Here is a 17,507-nt window from a genome sequence, read left to right as displayed (position 1 = left end):
CTGATACAGATCTTTCAAAGATATTGTCATTTAGGCTTTATAGCCAAGTTGTCACAGTTAGTTCTCACAGTTAGTTCTCAGCATGCATTTGTTCTTGAGCTGTAGGTCCCTATTACTTACTGTTGAAATGTTAATACACACAGTATCGGGTGGGGGTGGAGTGTCAGTGAAGAATAATTCGAAGGACGGGCCCAGAACTTTTTAAAAAAGGGGGAGGGAGAAGAAAATAAACACCAAAAGGCACGATATATGTTGTTTTCACTCATAAATTGTTTGTGACCATTTTCTCTCAGAACCAGAAATTAACATTATGTTTTTATAATATCAAGGAAGAATAAATGTAACAACATCGATATCATGTACTCTTAAAAAATTATACAGACATGGCAGCTGATGCAAATGCAGTGGCTCACCTAATCAGGATGGGTAACCTGAACCTACAGAAACTGCCTACAGATACTGGGGTCCATTTGAGGATTCTGGTTTTGGCCTGCAGAAGCGCTTAGGACAAGATATAAACCATAGCAAATATGTAACAAAGGGCTCTAATTTTGTCAAACACGCAAACATTGTCTATTATACAAAGCTAAAAATCAGACTAGAGAATATTTGCTGTTGACTTGTGTAGCCAGGCTAATCAGTTAAAACACCCACTGAAGTCTGCACTATAAACTATACACAAAATGCAAGCAAAATAGACAGGACAACCTGAGAAATCAGGAAATCATTTGGCAACATAATAAAGTGGTGGTGATGAAGCAGCAGCAAATTGCCTCATTCTTTGAGTCAAACAGGATATAAATGTAGCTCATTTGATTACTTAGGGATTTGAAGCACAGCAAGGCCTTACCTTCAAACTCATGCAACTTTACTTAATGGAAGACATCAGCAGAAGACACATGGCTAATTAGCATGGAATGGTAATAAACCATTAAAAGCAAAGCATTCCAGTGATTCAATGCTTCCACTAATGCAGTACCAAAAATATCTTTTTATTGCTTTATTGCTTTGCTAAGGAGAAATGGATTTGACTTGTGCTCTAGCCTTGAACATCCATTATCAGTTCCATGCAGCTGGCTGTTTCTACCCCTTCTTCCCAGAATACTTTCAAAAAGGTTAGAAGAAAAGGGATTCCAATAGATAGCAAAGATCTCTTAAGACAAAACAGGCTAAATACAGTGTGGTGGTACAAGTCATAAAAATGCTGAAATAGATGCCACACTTCAACAGTTTTCAGACATATAAACACATCTCTAGAATTGCCTAGGTGAACGATCCAACATGGTTATCTAAAGTAACAATGTAATCCAGTCATGACCCTTGTGTGGCTTTTTACCTTGGTTTATTTGGAGGAAGTTGTCTACTTGGCCGTCTCATAGACTGGTTTGGCTGTACCTTCATGGAAGTTCTTGGTGAAGATCGTGCAAAAGGATCTGGTGTTGGAGGCTTCTTGGGAATCTTTTTCCCCAGACGGCTCACCCATTTCTGCTGTTCCTCTGTAGAATTGGCTAACAGTAGTAGATTCTTTGCAGTTGAAATATCATAATTTACTGAAAGGTAATATTAAAATCAACATCTCAGAATGGATGCTCATGAAAATTGAACTCACTGTACTTAACATGGGAAATAAGCAGATCTGGTTCCTACAAATAGTGGCCACATCCAGTGAAAATTAAACCATTTAAGACAGCCATTAGTTTAAGAACATACTAATTCTCCTGCTGAAATTCACAGGCTTAACTTAGGCTGGATCATGCCTAATGCCAAGAAGATAACTTGCCAAACAGCAGTCAAATGACAGGAAAGCAATATAAACCTAATTGTTTGGGCTTCCTTGGCAATATAAAAGAGTGATTTTGAAACTGTATGAAGGGAATCTTGGAAGTGCTTGGTTTGTTAGTTTTTTCTCAGAAGATCATGGCGGACAAGCTTTCCTGAGGAACAACTAGCCACCAATCTTCACTTGCAATGCGCAGCCTGGAGATATTGGGTACATACTATGGTGAATTCTTCAGCTCTGTGTGAACTGGCTGCACACACTACAATAAACCTCATATTTTGGTATAATAATAATAATAATAATAATAATAATAATAATAATTATTATTATTATTATTATTATCATTATTATTATTATTATTCTACAGTACATAGTGATTCTTTGACAGAAATCAATGTGGAACGGGTTCCCTGAGGGTAGAAATTCTGAAACTTGCAGATGCAGAAGTCATGCCAAGTTACCCATGCATTTTGAAAGTTGTATGTTTTTCTAATTATGCTTCAGAAAGGCAGGGAAAACTTATTCTTAGAAATACTTCTGCTGGTACTTCACAAGACCCAGTAGCTGCATCTCACTTTCCTAAGAGACCAATCCAAGTTATACTATGCAGTCATTTATTAAATACCTTTGCAAGGTGCTATAATTTCTTCCTTTTTATCCATGTGGTCTTTATGACATTTGATATGGCAGCGACGGCATTCTAAAGCAGGAGGAGGTTTGAACATGTGCCACAAGGGCTTCATACAAGCCTCACAATTGGTTGGGAAATGATACAGAGTAGGTATGAACTCGTGTCCTTTGTGGCAAATATAATTTGATTTCTCCCCTACAGACTCTACAGCAAATTCTTGCTCCCTTTTGCTTTCTCCTTCATTATCATACAGGATCTGGAATAAAAACAGAAAGAACCATGCCAGTAATTCTTGAGATACAGGGTATGTTTCCCAAATGAATTTATTAGGCTTTTAACTGAAATTAGTTTTAAACTGTTTAATTTGTTTTTATCACGAGCTTGTTTCACTTTATTTTTTGTAATTTTAACTGTTTTTACTCTGTTTTATATTGTGTTTTAAATTTTGTACACCATCTAGAGATGGCACATATCAGGCGGTATAATATATATATGAGAGAGAGAGAATGAATTGAACGTGGCTATGAGGAGAATTTTCTGTTTCTACTCAAAAGAAAGGGTGGGGAGAGGGAAGCCTGTAAGGAAGTAAAATGACAGAGCGGCAGTTCAGACAGGGCTTGAAGCATTCGGCCCATTCACTTGTCAGACACAATATACAGGAACTACAAACATGAAATCCAACCCCTGCTACCCTAAACTGTGGCATCACTTCCTATAGGTTTTGTATGTTAAGGCTTGTGTGATTCAAACCTATAGACTCTGGACTTTCTGCATGTAGTCCCATTTTAACATTGCATCCAACAGACAGATGATAGGCACAGAAGTAGGACAAGTATGCCTGGGGGAAGGGACAGATCATACACCATATACCACAGAATTTTGATTTGATTTTTAGTTAGAGTGATCCAAAGGACTCTCTCTTTAGAGTTCATCAGGACAAACTATATTTAAGAGACAGATGCACATCAGTCCTACACATACCTGAAAAATCCTAGGAATATCTTTGGAATCTGCTCGGTACACATCTGTTTGTGTGACTGGTCGGACATGGAACAATTTGCTTTAGAGGCAAAAATGCAGAAAGATGACAAAAATGTAAGTAAAATATGAAATGATGAAGTAAGCAATTTTAATCCATTGAAGTCTATACAAGTTTTCCTCTTTCCTTTTGCTGAGTTCAGCTCAAACCCTAAAGAATTTAGATTTAAATCTACACATGCATGTAGTATTTTAAAGCCTTACTTACATAGATTCTTCAATTACTATATTTTAAAACCAAACAAATATTACTCGGAGTAATATCTGTATCACTTTCCCTATACTTTTCAAACAATAACAATTCAAAATAAATTAATAAGTGGACAGAATATATAAGCTCTTTCTCTGGTTAGAAAGCCAGAATGAAATCCTTTGCTCAATTAGATAAACAGGTTGCTCACCTGTAACTACTGATCTGGTAGAGATCCATCTACATCCAAAAGAATGGGGGTAATGCGCCTGTGCAGGACCCTCGGTGAAAAATGCCATAGTCCGTTGAGGCAACCGAGTCCTGCCCCCACGCCTTCAGCATGCCATTTAAGGGCGAGCCAGGTGTTTGCTCTTCAGTTTTTGGACGACCGCCATGGAGGACAATAATCCGGAATCAGGTGAGTTTATCATCAAAGGAGAATAGCATGCACACTCAATGCACACATAGTATAGCACTACTGAAGAGGGGTGGTTTGGAAGAGTCATGGTTGTTGACAGATCAATAGTTACAGGTGAGTAACCTGTTTATCTGGACCGAGATCCATCAGAATGAGTGTTTAGCTAGCTCCAATGGAGGAGGGTGCAGTAGTAGCTATTGTAATACCCACTTCAAAATGCTTCTCCTGAAGCTCACCTACACAGCCGAGCACACATCTATGGCATAATGTTTGATGAAAAGTAACTCTGTGGACCAGGTTGCTGCCTTACAGATATCCATGAAAGTTACCCCCAATAGTTATGCAGCTGATGAAGCGTAGGCATGGGTAGAGCGGGCTTTCATTGCTTCAGGTGGTTGAACATTCTGTGTCTTGTAGGTTAGCAAGATAAGCTCAACTAGCTATCTGGACATTCTTTGTCTGGAAATACAGGAGCCTCTCACAGAGCCCCTGTGTGCTACAAAGAGATGCTTGGTAGATCTCAAGTCCTTGGTGCAATCCAGGTAATATGAAAGCGCCCTCCGCACATCCAAGGAGTGCACTGCACATTCTAAAGGTGTAGATTGATCTCTGAAGAACATAGGGAGAACAATGTCCTGGTTGAGGAGGAAGTCGGATACCACCTTGGGTAGAACATCCAGGTCCATACACATTAGCACTTTATCAGGATAAATTCTGGCATATGGCGAATCTTTTGGCAAAGATGTCAATTCACTAATGCATTTAGCTGTAGTTATGGACAGAAGGGAGGCAGTTTTCAAAGTTACTAGCTTGACAGAGGCAGAACCCATAGGTTCAAATGGATCCTCTGTCAAAGTTGAAAGGACCAAGGATAGTAGCAATAAGTTTATTATGGTCCTTAGACCAGCTTAACATTTAAAAGACCATGGATATATTCTATGGTTTGATGGGTATGCAAATGAGTGGATACAAATTTGGTTTGGAAGGATCTTATGCAAGCATCAATCCACCATGCTGTTAAGCAGAGTGTGAGAACATCTGGATGCAGTATGTTGCCATTGTCCTGTATTAAGAGATCTAGCTCTTGTGGTAGCCTCCTGCAACACAGTGGTGCGATATGCCCAATTAAAGATGCTCAGGTTGCAGCATTGGTTCTGTCTGTCTTCTGCCCGGATATGGATCGTCAAGACCTATGTCTAGTGCTCCCAGATCAAATTCTACACTCACTTACCTGGTGGTTGATGGGCTGGAAGGCGTCTCCTTGTGGGTTGTGACCTGCTCTGGAGCAGAAACGAGTGCACTTTGTATTCTCTGAGGTGGCAGAGATCTATCTAGTCGTATCCAACTCATGAAGAGAGGTGTAATGTATTCTGTCTTGATTTCCCATTCATGTTCTTGTTGTGGGAAAACCCGACTTAAGTCATCCACCAGGATGTTGTCTAGCCCTTTATGTGTATGGCCATCGGATGGACTTGATGCCAGATGACCCAATGCCATAATTGTAGGCTGAGTGCACAAAGACTTGGAGAAACTGTCCCTCCCTGACGATTGATGTAGGCCAGGACAATGGTATTGTCTAAATGCACTTGTACAACTTTTCCCTGCAGAAGTGGTAGGAGGGCTTTTATTGCTTTGATGACAGCCAAGTCCTCTTGGTATAGAAGAGGTAGGATCTCTTGTAATGCTGTTATGCAGAATTTCTGCACATGGAGAAATTTGTTCAGATGGCATAGATCCATGATAGGTCGTATGTTGCCATATCTCTTTGGGATCAGGAAGAAAAGGGAGTAAAATCCCTCCCATCTCTGCACCCACAGGGCAATGGCCCCTTTGGCTAAAAGCTCCTCACTTTTATTTATTTATTTTTACATTTATATCCCGCTCTTCCTCCAAGGAGCCCAGAGCGGTGTACTACATACTTGAGTTTCTCTTTCACAACCACCCTGTGAAGTAGGTTAGGCTGAGAGAGAAGTGACTGGCCCAGAGTCACCCAGCTAGTTTCATGGCTGAATGGGGATTTGAACTCGGGTCTCCCCGGTCCTAGTCCAGCACTCTAACCACTACACCACACTGGCTCTCCTCCAATAATAATTCACACTTCCTCCAATAATGCTTGGGAGGGTTGAGTGAACCTCATCCCTGTAAATCTTGTTCTGAACTCTATGGCATAGCCTGAAAATACGATCTTTGGGACCCAGCAGTCCAATGTTATGTGATGCCATGAAGGAGCACGGTGTGCCAGCTCGATGTTGGTCTCTGGTAGGAGAATAGAGTTCGTGAGACTGGTGTTGTCCTTCACTTGCCAAGATGTTGTGGCCCCCTGTGGCGGGAAAAGGGAGGAGTGTAGTGGTGACAGTGGGTGGATCTGAACCTCAAAGACGTTTCTGAGGCTCAGTCTGTTCCCCTTGCCTTGAAAAGGGTGTTTGTAGTAAGGTTGGTACTGCTTTCACTCCTGCTGCCTGAATGTGGACTTCTGTTTTGAATAAGGATGGTATTTGGAGCCATAGGAAGAGGTAGATGTTGATGCGGTGAACGTTTTGGTGGTGAATTTAGATTTTTTCATTTTCTCCATCGTGGAGTCGGTGTCCTCACTGAAAAGGCCCTTACCATTGAACGGTAAGCCCTCAATTATCTCTTTCATATCGCCCTGCAGGTTGGTGCAGCAAAGCCAGGCATGCCTCCGCAGGGAAACTGAGCTGCCAAGGAGTGCGATTCAGACTCGGCCAGGTATTTGGCAGTGCTCAACTTCTGACGGGTGAGTGTAGCTGATTTATCTGTTTCTTGGAATTACTTTTTAAATTCTTCTAGAGAGAGGACCTCCATGGCATTTTGTAGACCTTCCCATAAGCCATGGATGTATTTTGTAGTGCATGCTGAATAGTTTGCTATCTTAACAGACAGGCAAAAGGTGGGATAAATCTCCCCCCCCATCCATTTTTCTACCCTCTTTGTCTGCAGGAGTAGCATGCCGGTGACCAGACTTAGAGGACGATGAAGTAGCACAGTTGATGACTAGGGAGTTAGGCGCAGGAAAGCTAACATCTGGTAACATCCAAATTGGACTACTGCAATGCGCTCTACATGGGGCTGGCCTTGAAGACTGTTCGGAAGCTTCAGCTGGTTCAGAATGCTCCCGCAAGGATGCTCGTGGGTGTAAGTTGCTTCACAAGTATTACACCGATCCTGCGTCAGCTTCATTGGCTACTGGTCTGCTTCCAGGCGAGATTCAAGGTGCTGGTATTAACCTTTAAAACCCTACACAGCTTGGGGCCAGGGTACCTGGCAGACCACATTTGCCCATATGAATCTGCCAGGGCCCTCCGCTCATCACCTCAGGCCCTGCTCATGACCCCACCACTAACAGAGATCCGGTTGGCGGGGACTAGAGACAGGGCTTTTTCGGTTGTGGCCCCTCGGCTTTGGAACGCCCTCCCTGAAGAGCTTTGCCATGCTCCCTCCCCTCAGTGTTTTTAAAAAACATCTTAAAATGCATCTTTTTTAAGAGGCTTTTTAATGCTCCATTATCATTATTGTTATATCTGGTAGGTTCTTTAGCTTTTTATAATTTTCCATTTTAATTTAAACCTAATGGATTGTAGTTTTTAATCTGACAATTTTTTTCTTTTTTCTTTTCTTGTTTAATTTAGTTAATTTTATTACTTTTTTGTATCTTGTGTCTATCTTATTGTTGTGAGCCGCCCCGAGCAGTAGTGCACTGGAGGGGCGAGGTATAAATATCGTAAATAAATAAATAAATAAATAAGTTTGGAAGATATTCATTGTCTTTTGCCTGAACCCAATATAAACTCTCCAGTTGCTTAGACATGGGGGTTGAGGTATTCCCTACCATGCACATTGTGCAGCCAGTGAAATGACTGGGAGAACAGGCAGAGCCACTGGCGGAGTTAATTCAGACCTAGTCATAAAATTATAGACTGGGTCATCAATAGTGGCTAGTTCAGATTTAAGATCGAGACCTAGCACTTTAGCCATCTCCATAATGTGACGGTGATACGCTCTCATTTTCTCATTAGGGGAGACGTGGGTTGTAGGAGGCACTGCAACTGGAGGATCCACTCTGTTGTCTGGGTCATCTGAATTGGACTCGAAGTCAGAAGAGCCACGGTGATCAAAAGGTAAGTGAGACGAAGAAGGTAGTATGTATGTTTGTGTTTCAATAGTCGTTCTCCATAGAGTAGGAATACTCTGTGTTTGTGTTCCAGCCTCCCTGCTTTCGTAAACAGCCTGTGCAGCCACAACTTTAAAAACTTTTATCGGGGACCAGGAAGTAGTTTGTGTGGCTACCGAAAAAGTTTTAATTATAGGTTGTGATGGCATGGCTAAATTATCACCTCCACCCAGGGTGTGTACAGTACAGATGAGAGGCACCACTGTAGTTAGCGGCAGAGAAGGTTTAGTCTTTGAGTACCAGGGTTGGTACTCTTGAAAGTTGTAATGGAAACTGGAAGATCTAGTCCACATAGGTTTCGATGCCAATGTCACCCCCACAGCCACATGTATGCCATGGCGAGGAGTCTGTCAAATGAACAGCCATCAGTGTACCCAGTGCCATAGTATGGTGGATCAAGGACTGCACTGCAACTGATTCCCTAGGAGTTCCCACTTCCAATGATTGTGGAGGAAGATCCTTAAACATAGATGCTGAGGGAATGCTGAAGGTAGAATCGAGTATTGAACGTAAGGTTTGGGCAGTGGAAGAATCTAATACCGCGTCCCTGTCCTCCTCCTCGACATCAAAAGTTGGTATCTGGGCTTGGCATTGAGGAGTCACTAACCTCAACGCCAACAGCATTGGTGTGTTTAAAGTCGGAAAAGGAAATTGTGCTTTTGGAGTCGGTGGAATTTGAGTTGATATTGAAGGGATTTCCTGGTGGCGATTTGCAGGTGTCGATGGAGGCAAAGAGTTTATTGGAATGGGAGCTGGAGACAGAGCATGCTCTCGGTGTCGACAATCTCGGTGTCGATGTGCTGTTGACATTGACGACTCCATGCGTTTCCGATGTTGGTTGTTCCTTTCAGGTGGAAGTTCTCGACATCCAGAGATGTCTGTCAACCCTGACATCAGAGGTCGAGGACTTTCAAGGGCAGGGTCTGTAGACCTGATGGAGATGGTGTCCTTTCCCTTGTCAAATCCAGTTTTGGATTTCTTCGGCCTCGGGGAAGACCAAGGATCCTCCAATCCTGACTGTTTTCGTTTCAACTTTGAATGTTCTGTTGTCGAAGGGGGAGCGGACTTTGAAGAGATCTTGGGAATTCAAAATAATGCCATCGTTGAGCTCAATGTTGATGGCTGTGGTTTCATAGAAGGAGGCTTTGATTGTCAACACTGAAGTTTTCGAAGTCGAGGATGAGGTTGCAGGACAGGGTTCTCCTGATGTTGAAGGACTTAGCACCTCATCATAAATGGGGAAAGCCACAAGACCCAATTTTTTCTCATCTGCTTTGATAAAGATAGGCATATCTTGCACGAGGAGACACTGTACTCTTTTCCCAGACAGATTAAGCATAGCTCAAGCTCTGTTTCTCCTCAGCCATTTTAGGGATATTCCAACTTGTAGTCAAAGTCAGTTTCAAATTTGGAAAAAAAAATGCCAGCAAAGTCTGGAAGCCATTTCCAAGTCAAAACTGATAAATAGTCCAATATATTTTAATTTTTCAGATACTCATAAAGAAGAACTTTAACTGACGAGGAGCAACAGCCCGAGGATTGAACACAACAGCGGTTAGAGAAGAACTGAAGAACAGGTGCTCGGCCCGCCCTTAAATAGCACACTGAAGGTGTGGGGGTGAGATTTGGTCACCTTGACGAGATGCAGCATTCTACCATGAGGATCCTGTGCAGGTGCATTACCCCCATTCTTATGGACGACGACGGATCTCAATCCAGATCTGCATGTTATTTGCTTGAGTAGGATGGTTCAAAATCGCAGCCAAGAACCAAAAGCTGAATGTGTCACAGTTATTTGGCCCAGAAAATCTCAGATGATATTAGTAGAGAGGGACAGCTAATATTTTGCTGTCCATTCCCAACCTGTGGAGAGATACTGGTGGAGGTGGTGGGTCAAGTAAAAGATTGGATAACTATTTTTGATCACCCCTTTCCTATGAAGTCAGATACTAGACATGTCTCACAGACTTCCAGCAGCTGCAAAGATTATTGCCAATTTGACAATTGTATATTTACATGACTTGCTTGCAGAGAGGCAAACAGAGTTTAATAAAGGATTACTATTATGTGGTGGTTTTTTGGTGGTTTTTTTTTTTAAAAGCCCAGAATAGCTTGTATCCTGGCTATATTTGCCTAAAGCAAGTCTGTGCTCAAACACCACTGCTTATTGGGCACCCCATCCTAAATTAGTAAGCTATCAGCTATGATGGGCTTTCAGTGTATAACTTCTTCCCTCCAGATCTCCACCTCATATCTTGAAAGCACCCGAAGATTTTCTCTCTACTGTTTCATTTTAATGACTCTCCAATTCATTGTTTTCCACCTTGTCACATTTTTTTCTTTCCACTGTACTTGCCTCTTTAGGTTTTACTGCATTTTTATAAGAAGTACCTGAGCACCACTGCTGGGTGGATGCATGCATTCAAGCAATACAGCCAAACTAAGGGTTGCACAACAGCATGTTCATTTTTATTTACAAACATCTTGGAACAAGATATTGGTAATAAATGCAATAGAATTGGCATATATATGGGCAGGTACACATGTAGCACTCTTAATTCTTTAACCATGGATGGGCCAGGTTCATTCACCCCACCTGTTCTTCACAAAAGTATATGGCAGCTTCCTATGTTCCTAAATTCTACCTGTCATCCATAAACATGGTTAACACTAGCCAGATGTTCAGAAGCTATCTTCAAATCCTGATTAGTACCAAGCCCTGGGGAATGTTAAAGTTAGTGCCAACCTAAGTCTCAACTATAGCACCTACTCTCTTAATTATGGCTAAGGGATTTAATGCACTAGATACACATGTTCTATTCTCATATTATGTACTCTACTTGTATTTTTAAATAATAATTACCACCATCCACACAGGACCAATGGACACATTTTAAAATCATTTATATTTTTCTGTTGGCATTGGTGTAACATCTTTCTATCCAAGATTTTTGTGACTAATTGTATGTTAACAAATGAATAAAGTCACATAACAATACTTACTCTATATCTAACACCATATAAGGGTTTGATTGCTCTTTATCTTGTTCACTGTGATAGAATAGTATCTTCTTGCTGCTTACAACCACATACTATTTTTTTAAAAAAAGATACAAGCATAGTTTTTAATTGCAATTTCATTTTGACCAATACAAATTATCTCTTCAGTGATAATATTTTTAGAGGGTAAAACCATACCACAAGATGAACTTACAGACCAAGTTAACTGGAGAAATAGCTTTGGCTAGTTTGAAGTCATTTGTAAAAGCTATCACTCCAAGTAACTGTATTAAGTCACAACTTGTGTAGTGACAAACGACAGAGCAGCATGAGAACTGTATAAGCAAAAGCACAATCATTCAAAGTTACAATATGGTACAGGTAATACAAACTAGACTGGGTAAAACAAGAAGAAAAAAGAAAAAGAAAAACCAACTCTCTGTACAAAAGCACCTACCCCTTGGATTAAATTCTTCTTTGGTTTGAAGCTGCAGTTTAAGTTCTTGCGGCTGCATAACCAAATTTTTTTAAAAATGTAACTCCCCCTTGCCTGAAAAAATCACTTCAATCTGTAGCTGCAAATAGGTTATTCTAAGGTAAAGATAAAGTGTGCTGATTTCTGTAGTTGTCTTTCATAGAATACAGGAGGGGTTTACCATTGACTCCTCCCGTGCAGTATGAGACGATGCCTTTCAGCATCTTCCTATATCGCTGCTGCCTGATATAGGTGTTTCCTATAGTCTGGGAAACATACCAGCAGGTATTTGAACCAGCAACTTTCTGCTTGTTAGTCAAGCATTTCCCCGCTGTGCCACTTAAAGTGGCAGGTTATTCTACCTTTAGAATATCCAAAACATGGCTTCACGCATTTGTAATTTTTAGGTTTACATAGAGCCTGGACACATTGCACTTGAAAGCGCTATATTCATCAGTTGAGAGCAGCCCATGATGTGAGAGTTCTTCCTGTTGAGAATTCTAATTTTTTCCTGCTCCTTCCCCTCTCAACCCCTAAGGAAAGATTAGCCACTAAGTAGCTGTCACCTAATGGCACAGCGAGGAAATGACTTGCCTAGCAAGCATGGAGTTGCCAGTTCGAATCCCTGCTGATATGTTTCCCAAACTATGGGACACACCTGTATCAGACAGCAGTGATATAGGAAGATGCTGAAAGGCATCATCTCATATTGCATGGGGGATGGCAATAGTAAACCCCTCCTGTATTCTGCCAAAGACGACCAAAGGGCTCTGTGATTGCCAGGAGTTGACACCAACTCAACGGCACACTTTACCTTTAGAGTTGAGAGAAAAATAATTGATTGAGGAAAATTATCCAGCAGCTTGTTTTTTTGCTTTATATGTGTACAATTTATTTCCCATCCAACATTTCCGCCTGTTGTGGGAGCCTACAGAACTGTCGACGAGAGAGGTCTCATAGGCTGAGTTTACTGTTTGCGCTAATTCATACTTCATATCTAGAAAAGTAGAAACTCACTTTAGGAAATCTCAGTATTAGGCTGACATGTCAAAGAATTAGATTTCTCACCTTTTTAACCCATCCAAATTTCTTAGTGTTGTTTCGGGCAGGAAGGGATAGCCAACCCTCTAGTCTTGACTCTAGAAACATATTGAAAAAAGAAAACATTTAAACAACAAATATTAATTTGAGGGGTGGTGTTTCGTTTTGTTTTTTAAATAGACACCCCGATATGCAAAGTGATAAAAATGCTATTCATCTACAACCCCTCTTCAAGCAAATATTACATTTCAAACAGCTGAAATCCAGAGGCAAAATGAGCAAAGCTCTAGTCATAAAACTGTGTCACCAAACATCCCTATTAGTAAATGTTTTATGCCCTGCAGCAGAAACATATAAAGCATTTATTACTATTTAAGATAATGTCTGTTGTAATCCATTCAATTTCCTTTTGCAAAGACATTAACAGAGTACACAGCAAATTCTTTTGTGGCCATACTTATAGATAATCTTCTTTATATATATTTCTCTAAGGCACACCCATGGCTAATCCCATGCGTGGCAGCTCTCGCAGGAGTTGGGAGAGCTGCCGGATAGCCACGGGACGGGTGGGGGAAAGAAAATGGTGGCAGTGGCCGGCGGGCAAAAAAAAACAGTGATGAATGGGGCTGGCCAGCCGAAGAAAACAGTGGTGGGCAGTGGCAAAACAGTAGGCCGGCGGGGGGCAGGGAAACAAGATGACGGCAGGCAGGCAGGGGGCGGGCAGGGAAACAGATTGCCGACGGGCGGAGAAGGAAGAAGATAGAGGGCAGGGTGCGGGCAAGGAAGACTGTGGTGGGGTGGGCAGGCAAAAAAGCGGCAGTGGTGAAATAGGAGCACAGATGCTCTATACCGGATCAGCTAGTTTCAAATAAAACAAGAGTGCCTGAAATGAAATTATGTTATAGGATGTACCAAGGAGTTTCTGCTCACAGTGCAAGATCTGGGACCTTGGTGATCCTTAAGTATTTTTTGCTGAAATCTTCAAAGGGATTAAACAGATCCTGGCACATATGGGAAAAAGACTCTAATACTTAATAAAAATATGAATATACCACCTTACCTACAATCTGAATCTAGATGAAGATAGCTTGCTAAAATTTGAAAATGTCTTAAGAAAAAAGAGGGCTTTTGACTTGCCTCTTCCCTTTAGCTTTGCAACTCAGACTGCAAAGCTAAAGGGGTCTCTTGGCTCTTACTTACATATACAGCTTAATATACAACAGGCACTGCACTTATTAACCTATCACATAGCTCAGGGGTTCCCAAGCCTGGGTCCTCACATGCTGGTCTAGAACTCCCATCATCTCCAGCCCAGTGGCCTTTGGCTACTGTGGTTGAGGATGATGAAAGCTGAGTCCAGCAATAGCTTAAAGACCCAAGGTTGGGGAATCCCTGATACAGCTGAAAAAAATCAAGATGTCTGTTAAAAAACAACTACTGATGGGATGAATATAAATATGTATGTAGATTTAATCTAGCCTTCAAATGTGTAAAAACTTGCTTTTAATAAGTATTTCTTCAAAATCCAGCACTGTGGCTGGGGCAGAGATTTCAACTTCCCCAAGTGTGGGAAAAGATACTGGATTTTACAAAACTGGAATGTATGGAACTAAATTTCGAGATCTTATCGGGGGTTTTTCAACCAACTTCCATCAGAAGACATATGGAAGGGTGTTTGGTAAAAATACTACCTAACACGCTCTAGATCTGAATACATGCTACATAAATCTATATTTATTTCAGTATGTGGTTAGAAGATAATGATACAAGCAAAAGGTTTAATATGAGAGATGTTTGAATAGTTGTAATAACTCTTTTTTAACATGCTAGCAACTTTGGAAAGGTACTTTATTTTTGGGTTTACTTCTTCAATCACCTTCAGCATCATAAATTCAAAATGCAAGTCATATTTTGTTAAGCTCAGTTTCCCCTAATCCTTCAATTTAATTCTTAAACCTATTGTTTTTGCTGACAGGTTTGCAAACATTCATATTTACAGCCTAATGTGCTTCTACCAATGTTCCAAGATTATATTAATAATACACCTGAAACTTCAGTTTGCGCATGCGCACACACAAACACAGAACAATACAGCACTGCAGTTTCTCAAGTGTCAATTTTCCTGGGAGCATGGAATGTATATTAGTATTAGCAGCGGCAGCCAGTATTTCAGCCAACTTCAGGCCTTTTAGATTAATATGCACACACAATCTACGTAACACACTCCTTTACTGATGGAGTTACACTGGCTGCCAATAGGTTTCCGGACGAAATACAAAGTGCTAGTTATAACTTACAAAGCCCTAAAAGGCTTAGGCCCTGGGTATTTAAGAGAGTGTCTTCATCATTACAAGCCCCACCGCCCATTGAGGTCATCTGAGGAGGTCCGTCTCCAGTTACTGCCAACTCATTTGGTGGCTACACAGAGACGGGCCTTCTCAGTCGCTGCCCCGAGATTGTAGAATGTGCTCCTTGCTGAGATACGATCCTCCCCATCTCTGGCAATTTTCAAATAACACCTGAAAACCCATCTTTTCGCCCAAGCTTTCTCAGCTTCCTAATATTTTTGGGTTTTAACCTCTGGTTTATTTTTAAATTGTTAAATTGTTTTTAAGTTTTTGTATATGTTTTTAACTGGTTTTATGTAATTGTAAATCGCCCAGAGACTAAAGTTTGGGGCAGTGCACAAATTTGATTGATTGATTGATAAATAAATAATCTAGTGATGTTTCCCTGACTAGAGAATGATACCATGACAGGTACAAACAGCCACATCTGGAGTAGCTGAAGGAAAGTTGATGTTCTCCCCCACCCGGGGAAATATCATCCTAGTACCTAGTAGCTCTTCTTTTCAGTAGAGAAATTTATTAGTTCAAGGATTTTGTCATCAGAAAAGTAATTCAGTAAATTAATCTTAAGCACTGTTGACCCAAAATATTACTCTGGGTCCACAAACAAGAATGGCATAGTTAGGAGTCTTTCCCAGGTGTATGTTAGAATACTCTCCTTCCATCCACAGAAGCAGAAGGAAAGTCAAAAATCGGCTTTTAAACAATCTCTAATGATTAGTGTCTCAGAAGAGGTTTCAGATATTTTGTGTCTCAGCTGGCGATGACAAGAGTAGAGAACAAACAAAGGCATCGACTACAGTTGCCCCTTGCCAACCGCAGGTTTGCCAATCATGATTTGAGTATCCACGAGTCACTGGAGCCAATTTTTCTCCATTTTTGGCCATAATTTCAGCTGGTTTCTGGGGTCACAGGGTCAATCCGGAGGTCAGTTTCAGAAGTCAGGAGACCTTTTCAGGGGGTCAGGGGTGATTAAAAAAACCCTTTTTGGTGGATTTTAGGCCCTTCGGCACTCGCGATTCCCCTATCCCCCTGTTTATAATGTAGTCCTATGCCTCGCCAACTGTGAATTCTCCAACTATGGGAGTTTCCAAGAACGGAACCCTCATGGTTGGCAAGGGACAACTGTACGTTCCTTCCACAATGTGTACTTTCCACAATGTGTACCACAATGTGTACAACTGCACTTTTCTTCCACAGATCATGCTTCTCTATGAACTATGTCACCAAGCTGATCACCTTTCTGACAGCAGCTAGGAAGGGCGTGCTCTCCCCTGACACTCCACTCCACAGAAGAAAAAGGGCTGCCTAAAATGAGTAACAGAAGCAGCGCCAAAGCAATATCAAGTAACAAAATGTCCTATGTGTTGAGCTGGCAAGAAGAACCCGAATGCAAGTTCACATCCCTGTAGGTGGATTTAGAGCAACAAGCTCACACGTTGAACTGATTTCTGAAGTGGGGCCAGACAGATTCCACAAGTTTAGGAATACTTTGAGTTTTCTGGCTGAAGTGTCATGCAGAAGATCTTGATATGGAAACACACAAGGAGCACACCATATAGAATATTTACTACCAGCAGCTCTTCCTAGAGAGAAAACCCAACACATTGTCTCTGTGGCTACTGACTAATTAAATATTAGGCAATTCATCATCTAGCTTTTAACGGATTACATTGAAATAGATCTGAATTGTTCAAGATTTCCAAATAAGCTTTTTTGGAGAATACCGAAGAGAGAGTGCAATAACTTACGATGTCCTAAAGTAGAGGGCACAATTCCAAAGTGAGCTACTCAATCACCACTCTGAACTAAAACTTTTCTCTCACTGTATAATCAGTGAAGGCTTTAGTTGATTAAATCAATTAAGGTTTGCAGCCCTATGTTTTTCATCAGCAGCTCTTGTGCCCATGGTGAAAACTGCGGATAAGGGAAAATGTGAGTGTTGTATGCATGCATCTCCAGACAGCACCACAGCGTCTGATTAAGGTAACAATCAGGGGCTATTTGAGATAACAACAAGGGCCACTCCTTCCCTCATGCAGCTTTGGCTTCAACTGCTTTCAATGTTAGTAATGACAAATTAAAGAGACGGCCTTCAAGCAGCAGCATTCCACCACTCAATGGTTTTCAGGAACGTCACCTGTATTGTCAGGTTCTGAAGGGGCTTGTGTGGAAGACAACGGTTCTTCCTCCGAGTCAGAATCAGAGTTGAGAAACACATGAGTACTCGAAGGCTTAGTGGCAATACTGACAGAGGTAGAAGAGCGCTGATAGGTAAAAGACATAGACTCCGTGGTGTGGGACTGAGTGATACGAACTGAGTACGCAGGGTCAAAATGGAGGAGGGAAAGTGCAGAAAGAATTAATGAACACAGCTAAAAAAATTAACATGTTTGC

At 41.3% G+C, this 17,507-nt stretch overlaps 1 protein-coding gene and 1 long non-coding RNA gene across 7 annotated transcripts in view; one reads left to right on the top strand and one right to left on the bottom strand.

Annotated features, from left to right (window-relative positions):
* ROCK2 (Rho associated coiled-coil containing protein kinase 2) overlaps nucleotides 1-17,507 on the bottom strand; it is a 170,095-nt gene that overhangs the window by 15,100 nt on the left and 137,488 nt on the right. For 3 of the 5 annotated variants that reach the window (XM_053285616.1, XM_053285618.1, XM_053285617.1), the window contains exons 27-32: nucleotides 17,251-17,427; nucleotides 12,790-12,860; nucleotides 11,250-11,338; nucleotides 3,393-3,471; nucleotides 2,406-2,667; nucleotides 1,337-1,550 (exon numbers count right to left, since the gene is read on the bottom strand). In XM_053285616.1, coding sequence (XP_053141591.1) covers nucleotides 1,337-1,550; nucleotides 2,406-2,667; nucleotides 3,393-3,471; nucleotides 11,250-11,338; nucleotides 12,790-12,860; nucleotides 17,251-17,427 — 892 coding nt within the window. The remainder of the gene's footprint in view (nucleotides 1-1,336; nucleotides 1,551-2,405; nucleotides 2,668-3,392; nucleotides 3,472-11,249; nucleotides 11,339-12,789; nucleotides 12,861-17,250; nucleotides 17,428-17,507) is intronic. The other 2 variants (XM_053285619.1, XM_053285621.1) reach the window with 1 other exon arrangement.
* LOC128340484 (uncharacterized) lies at nucleotides 3,507-10,290 on the top strand. 2 transcript variants are annotated; one of them, XR_008313748.1, is made up of 5 exons: nucleotides 3,507-4,057; nucleotides 6,711-6,812; nucleotides 7,016-7,210; nucleotides 8,092-8,193; nucleotides 9,738-10,290. It is a non-coding gene; the product is annotated as an uncharacterized LOC128340484 (long non-coding RNA). The 2 variants fall into 2 exon arrangements; XR_008313747.1 differs by lacking the exon at nucleotides 3,507-4,057 and having other exon boundaries at nucleotides 5,818-6,812.

This window comes from Hemicordylus capensis, chromosome 1, assembly GCF_027244095.1.
Source record: "Hemicordylus capensis ecotype Gifberg chromosome 1, rHemCap1.1.pri, whole genome shotgun sequence".
In the NCBI taxonomy this organism is placed as follows: domain Eukaryota; kingdom Metazoa; phylum Chordata; class Lepidosauria; order Squamata; family Cordylidae; genus Hemicordylus; species Hemicordylus capensis.
The sequence above is the reverse complement of the archived record's forward strand: the minus strand, read 5'-3'. Positions and strand labels throughout refer to the sequence as shown.